Source organism: Neoarius graeffei, chromosome 14 (assembly GCF_027579695.1).
Source record: "Neoarius graeffei isolate fNeoGra1 chromosome 14, fNeoGra1.pri, whole genome shotgun sequence".
Classification (NCBI taxonomy): domain Eukaryota; kingdom Metazoa; phylum Chordata; class Actinopteri; order Siluriformes; family Ariidae; genus Neoarius; species Neoarius graeffei.
In genome coordinates, this window is record NC_083582.1 from 569,117 (window position 1) to 575,877 (window position 6,761).

Here is a 6,761-nt window from a genome sequence, read left to right on the forward strand (position 1 = left end):
AATGCGCGGCCCAAGGGTGACTGTCGTGTAGTGTAGCAGTTTAGGGTTAACTTTAGGCTAGCTATAATATGCACTGCTCTGTACATTTTGTATTTTTTCATGTTCTGTTCCTGTTTCATATCCTGATTTTGTCTATGTTTTTGTGTGAAACATCCTGTTGAACTGTGCATAACTCTTGTGACCTTGACTGAGTGTGCAAAGCACATTCCATAATTTTCCACTGCTGATACTCCCTATGAAGAGTGTATATATAAAGCCCCGACGCAGCTGCGCATTGGGGCACGACTGAGAATAAACCAGATTGATTTAAGTCATGTGGTTCGCTCTCTTCTTGTCCTCGGAGATCTCCTGGTAATGCATCTGAACAGCACGCAGCGCAATCCTAACAATTTGGTGACCCCGACGTGATACTCTCAATCAGGTAAGACATGTTTGATTGACTACCTGGTTGGAAGTAGTTCCGTAGTGCCCTAAGGAGGGCTTTGTTTTCCCTGGTTCGAGTCCAGGAAGAGCGCGCTATAGAAATTTGTGTAGCGCCCTAAGGAGGGCTTTGTTTTCCCTGGTTCGAGTCCAGGAAGAGCGCGCTATAGAAATTTGGATAAATATCTGCTGTTTGTTTCTGTTCAGATCCGTTTGCTTTACTGTACGATGGGGGGCTCGTATCCTAAACCTGAGGTCACAGACACCCCGGCGGAATGGATGAATAAGTGTGGTTTAGGCTATTACGTTACGCCGTGGCTGGACAATTTGGCTGGGTGGACGGAGGCAAATCCTCAGATTCCATCGTATCCCCGTGATGGGACGTTTAATCCAGGTTTCCTTGCTTCAGCGCACCGTATGATTTACGAAAGAAATGGTTTGACATGAAGAAGGTATGGGATAAATCAAAGGGTGTTTACACCCCGAGACCTGTTTTAAAGGCTATTCCAAAACCAAAACTTTCTCAGTCAACCTCCCATGTAAAAGCAAGGGAGGAATAGTTACGTCCCACTCATTCCTCATCTCATATACATGTCCAGTAAATTTGTTTGCACATGATTTAATGTGCAAATTAGAAGTAAATCTCACATCCACTCTAGATGGACTAACTATTGAAGTAAGTGAAATGTGCGGTGTGCAGTATGGGTTTGGAAGCCCTCTGTATGTGTATGTCTGGCAGCTCTGTTCAGATCAGCTCACACAAACTCCAAAACACCTTGTACAGCTCGCACACTTGAACACCTCATCAGTTGACACAGATTATATGATGAGGAGCGTTTGCTCGAAATAGTCGATGTGTTGCAACCTAGAAATGACGTCGCTGTGAATATAAAGGAAGAAATAGCTCCGGCTCAGGAAGGTGGCCGTCCGCGTCAGCGCACCGTGTCGACATTTTTTTTGAGGGACACACCGAATGCTTTGCAGCTCCTGCGTGAGCAGTTAACTAGGTATTTCTCCGCCTGATGTTTTTGCCCTATCCAGTTCTGTGCTGCCACATAACATTCTGAACGCTGCTTGTACGTCCCAAGCTCCTTCCCCTGTTCTCTCTGCTCTTCCTAACACCCTGTGGGCGGATCATAAGGACGATGTGGGCTCTGTGAGCTGCTCTCCGTATGAAGCTGTTATTAAACACTCTACACCTGTTTATGTTAAACAATACCCTCTGTCTCCTAGTAAGCTCGATGGTATTGACAATATTCTACAATCTCTTTTGCAGCAAGGTGTCGTGGTTCCTTGTGTCAGCCCGTATAACACCCCAGTGAACCCGGTCCCAAAACCGGATGGCACATGGCGCCTCACTCAAGATCTACGTAAAATAAATGAACTCATCGTTCCCGTGGCTCCAGTGGTCCCTGACGTTCCTTCTCTTATGTCTTCTATTCCGTGTGACCATGCTTATTTCTCTGTGATTGATTTGTGCTCTGCCTTTTTCAGTGTTCCTGTGGGCCATGAGACTCAGCCCCTGTTTGCTTTCACACACAGGGGAAGACAATACACATGGACGCGGTTGCCACAGGGTTTCATTGACTCACCGGCGGTCTTCACTGCCGTATTGCGGGACGCGCTGGCTGATCTCTGTCTTCCCCGGGGCTCCACGGTGCTCCAGTACGCGGATGATCTCCTGGTAACGGCGGAGGATCAAGACGCTTGTGCTGCCGCCACATTGTCTCTCCTCACACTCCTGGCACAGAAGGGTTTCAAGGTCTCCCGCACGAAGTTGCAGTTTTGCCTCACAACTGTTCGCTACTTGGGACATGACCTCTCCCAGGGTTCCAGGAGGCTTAGCCCAGAACGCGTTCAAGTCATTATGGACACTCAGGTACCTGCAACCAAGCACGCTCTCATGGCATTTCTGGGCCTCATCAATTACTGTCATCAATGGATCCCTGACTGTTCAATCTATGACAAATGTTTGCGTTCAGCTATAAGTCACTCAGATCCTTTGACTCAGCCCCTGGTCTGGACTGAGGACATGCTAACGGCCTTCAAGGCTCTGAAGCAAGCTTTGTGCTCCGCCCCTGCTCTCGGGCTGCCGAACTATCGTTTGCCGTTTCACCTGTATGTGTGCAATCAGAAGGGGACCGCCTCTGGGGTGCTGGCTCAGGAGCACGGGGGGGCATGCGACCTTGCGCGTTTCTGTCTAAAACTCTTGACGCTGTGGCACAAGGGCTTCCTGGCTGTCTTAGGGCTGTTGCTGCGTGTGCTCTCATGGTCACGGACGCTGAAAAACTTGTTTTGTCGCATCCGCTCATTTTACACACTTCACATGACGTCGTGTACATTCTGCGGAATCTTAGCACTCAGCATTTGTCTGCTCAGCGTCGCTTTGGCTATGAGTTTATTCTTTTGGCCACAGAGCATCTCACTGTTAAGCCCTCCTCGTCGTTTGATTCTGTCGCCCACGCTCTTCAGCGTCTTCTTAACTCACAGGATGACGATGTTGCGTTTGACTCACATGACTGTCTTTCTAATATCGTTTTTGAAACTAGCATCCGCCCAGATTTACACTCCACCCCTCTTTCCACAGGCGATTCTTTTTTTGTAGATGGTTCCTGTTCCCGCCCTGTGGATGGTGTGTTCCTGTGTGGTTACTCTGTTTGTCGCCTCCCTGATGAAATTGTTGAAGCTCATTCTTTGCCTTTTTCTTCTGCTCAGGCTGCGGAGCTCTATGCTTTGACTCGCGCGTGTATTTTGGCTCAAGACACAGACGTTACTATTTACACCGACTCACGCTACGCTTTCGGCGTGGCGCACGACTTCGGCCGCATTTGGGCGTCTCGGGGGTTTACGACAGCCGACGGTAAGCCCATTTCTCATTCTTCACTTGTTACTGATTTAATCACCGCCTGTCTCCTTCCGTGCACGTTGGCCATTGTTAAGACACGCGCGCACACAAGAGGGGACTCATTTGAAGTAAAGGGCAATTCATTCGCTGATCGACTCGCTAAAGCTGCAGCCGCATCCGGTGTCCTGCCTCCAGGCTTTAATTGCGCTTTAGTTTCTACTGATCGCATGGTTAGCGCTGTCTTACCTGACATAGATCTCATTTCTATCCAGGCCTCGGCCTCTGTGGCAGATACGCAGTTCTGGGACGCCCAGGGCGCGACAGAGAAGAGTGGCGTTTTGCTTGACGCACAGGGCCGTCTTTGTTTACCTCGTCACTGTACTCCCTTTCTCGTCCGCGAGTTCCATGGTCCCACTCATCGCGGCCGAAGAGGGGTAGTGGAGGATATGAACAGAACATTCTGCATCAATAATTTGCACACAGACGCACACAACATTCTGGACAAGTGTTTAACGTGCGCCCAGAATAATCTATCTAAACCAGGCGCGGTACATCAGCACCTTCCCATACCCGACACGCCTTTCCAAGAATGGCAGATCGACTTCACTCACATGCCAAAGCAGGGCCCGTTCAAATACCTTTTGGTCATGATTGACAAATTTTCATGGTGGATTGAGGCTTTCCCGTGTAGCAAAGAGAACGCCCGAACAGCAGTGAACAAACTTACACAGGAAATTATCCCACGTTACGGTCTTCCGGTAGGAATTGACTCTGATAAGGGAACGCCGTTCACCTCTAAGGTAACGCAGGAGCTATGTAAAGACCTCAAGATCAATTGGCATTTTCATATCCCATACCATCCACAGTCCTCTGGCATTGTGGAGCGCGCGAATAGAACAATTAAGGGTAAGTTGCGTAAGGCTATGCAAGACGCAGGCACGAAAAATTGGGTCCAAGTTTTACCGTTGGTCCTCGCTGATATGCGCATGACTGCTCAGGTCGCTCTCGACAATTTATCTCCGTACGAGCTCGTCATGGGACGCCCCTTTCCTGTCCCTTGGCGTAGAGGCATGCAGGTTATAGGAACGGGTGATCTTGAAGTACATCTCAGCGAGTACGCGGTGGGTCTCATGCGGGTGCTGGATGAGTATTGGGCAAGAGTAAATTCCAAAAAGCCTCCCATTCCAGAGGCACACACTCACCCCTTTGAGGTAGGGGACAGAGTTTTAGTAAAGAGATTCGCTAAACTAAACGCTCCCATGGAGGAGTCACCCTACAGTGGGCCCACCGATGTACTCACTGTAACTCGCACGGCTGTGCTAACGGACCTTTTTCCACAGTGGATCCATGCCAGCAAAATAAAGAAGGCTCCAATGTAATAGAAATCTATATTGTTGATGCTTAACAGACTTTTGTGTTTCAGAAAGTTGCTGTGACAATAGCTGACGGCCTTTTCAGGGATCCCCTTCCAGCATCTGGAGCAATCCAGTTTCGGCTGATCTACAAAGAGGGGATGGTTGGTGAGTCTTGCAAAGTTCTGGGCTGAAGAGTCTGAAAAGCACGGGAGCCTGTGACATTTTTCGCCGTCTGCACCCTGTGAGCATTAGAGAACAAAGTCAGTGACCAGTATGACTTTCTTCATCATCGTGCTGATCTCAACGCTTGGGGCAGGGTTACCCGCACAAGCAATACACCGGGACCCAAGGGATAACGAGTTTTGGAAATATGTAAACTTCACTGTAAAAACATCAATGAATATGAGTAAACCCTGTTATGTGTGTTCTTTGTTACCCCATGACAGCAGCGATCCTTTTCCGGTCCGAATAGCCCCGTCTAACTACTCTAAGGTTAATATGACATGGCTCAGCCTGTGGCCCTCGTATACTCAAACTAAGGTTTTCCTGACAGACAATACAGACCCAGAGGTAAGGTTGTCAATACACTGGGATACCTCTATGAATTATTCAGTATGCTTTCATCGATATGAAGGTGACGGTACGGAAGTAGACCGAGAGGCGTTCAATCACTGTAGTCTTTCGAACCCAACCGTATGTATCCGGAGAAATTTTTCTTCCCCCTGGCAGAAAGGTCTACCTGGCTGCCGTTGTCAACATATCTTTAACCTGAAACGGGACACGGCGGGACGTACCATGTTTAATTCTGACTACCCGATCTGGCTACCAGATTGGTATTGGGATTGCGACCGGGGTAAGTTGTGGTCTTACCTTCCCTCTCTTCAACGCGGCCTGTGTGCCCTGGTTCAGGTCCAGCATGCATTTACTGTTGTGCCCGTCCCTGAGGTTCTCAATACGGGCCGAAGGCGGCGATCCGTAGACGACGATTTTTTCCCGCCTTGTGAACATCAATTAGAAAGCAAATGGAATAAATTTTGGCAATCGTTGGTCCCACAATACGGTCTAACACAGGTATGGAACCAACTAGAAGTAACTCACTATCGTCTTGCTACCTTTGTTAATGCTACTAACGCCGCTATGGAAGGCATCCGCGTCGAACTAACGGCGCTGCGCTTAATGACAACCCAGAATCGAATGGCTTTAGACATACTTCTCGCTAAAGAGGGCGGTGTTTGTGCAATGATAGGCGACTCTTGCTGTACCTTCGTTCCTAATAAGGATGACGAAAGCTTCGGGGAGATTGCAAAACAATTAGGAAAGATGCGACAGGTAGCTCACGATTTACATATGGACGAGCAAGCTAGCTCGCCCTGGGGATGGGGGTGGTTGCACGTTTTGTTCGGAAATCTGGCTCCTTATATCTCTATGATCATTCCCGTTGTGTTTATTGGCCTTCTGGTGTGCCTGTGTGGCCCGTTTCTTTTCCATTGTTGCATGGATCGTATATATAATATGATGATCTCGCACACAGGTTATGTCCCTGTGTCGGCCAAGACTGGGGTGTGAATAATACTCTGGGCTTGCGTCAGAGTATTAAAGAGGGGATTGTAAGAATATAATCCTGAATACTCCTAAACCTACTCTTGTAAATGCGCGGCCCAAGGGTGACTGTCGTGTAGTGTAGCAGTTTAGGGTTAACTTTAGGCTAGCTATAATACGCGCTGCTCTGTACATTTTGTATTTTTTCATGTTCTGTTCCTGTTTCATATCCTGATTTTGTCTATGTTTTTGTGTGAAACATCCTGTTGAACTGTGCATAACTCTTGTGACCTTGACTGAGTGTGCAAAGCACATTCCATAATTTTCCACTCCTGATACTCCCTATGAAGAGTGTATATATAAAGCCCCGACGCAGCTGCGCGTTGGGGCACGACTGAGAATAAACCAGATTGATTTAAGTCATGTGGTTCGCTCTCTTCTTGTCCTCGGAGATCTCCTGGTAACGCATCTGAACAGCACGCAGCGCAATCCTAACAACAGGGTTATATAAATTGTCACTTAAGTTGTCTGACCTTAAATTAGTAGTTTGAATTTTTTGTCAGATATTTTCAATTTTATCATTGAAAAAAATCATGAAGTCA

At 47.9% G+C, this 6,761-nt stretch overlaps 1 protein-coding gene across 1 annotated transcript; it reads left to right on the top strand.

The window, feature by feature from the left end:
• The first annotated feature begins 396 nt into the window (after nt 1-396).
• LOC132897856 (protein NYNRIN-like) lies at nt 397-4,691 on the top strand. Its single transcript, XM_060939097.1, has 3 exons — nt 397-421; nt 1,697-2,299; nt 3,136-4,691. The coding sequence occupies exons 2-3, from the start codon at nt 1,850-1,852 to the stop codon at nt 4,642-4,644; spliced, it is 1,959 nt and encodes a 652-aa protein (XP_060795080.1). The 5' UTR covers nt 397-421; nt 1,697-1,849; the 3' UTR covers nt 4,645-4,691.
• Nucleotides 4,692-6,761: the final 2,070 nt, after the last annotated feature.

Bases quoted from the DNA above. Each gene is read 5' to 3' on its own strand.
- LOC132897856 (XM_060939097.1), top strand. From the start codon at position 1,850: ATGTCTTCTATTCCGTGTGACCATGCTTATTTCTCTGTGATTGATTTG. The intron at 2,300-3,135 runs GTACCTGCAACC...TCTTCTGCTCAG, and splicing joins AAGTCATTATGGACACTCAG to GCTGCGGAGCTCTATGCTTT.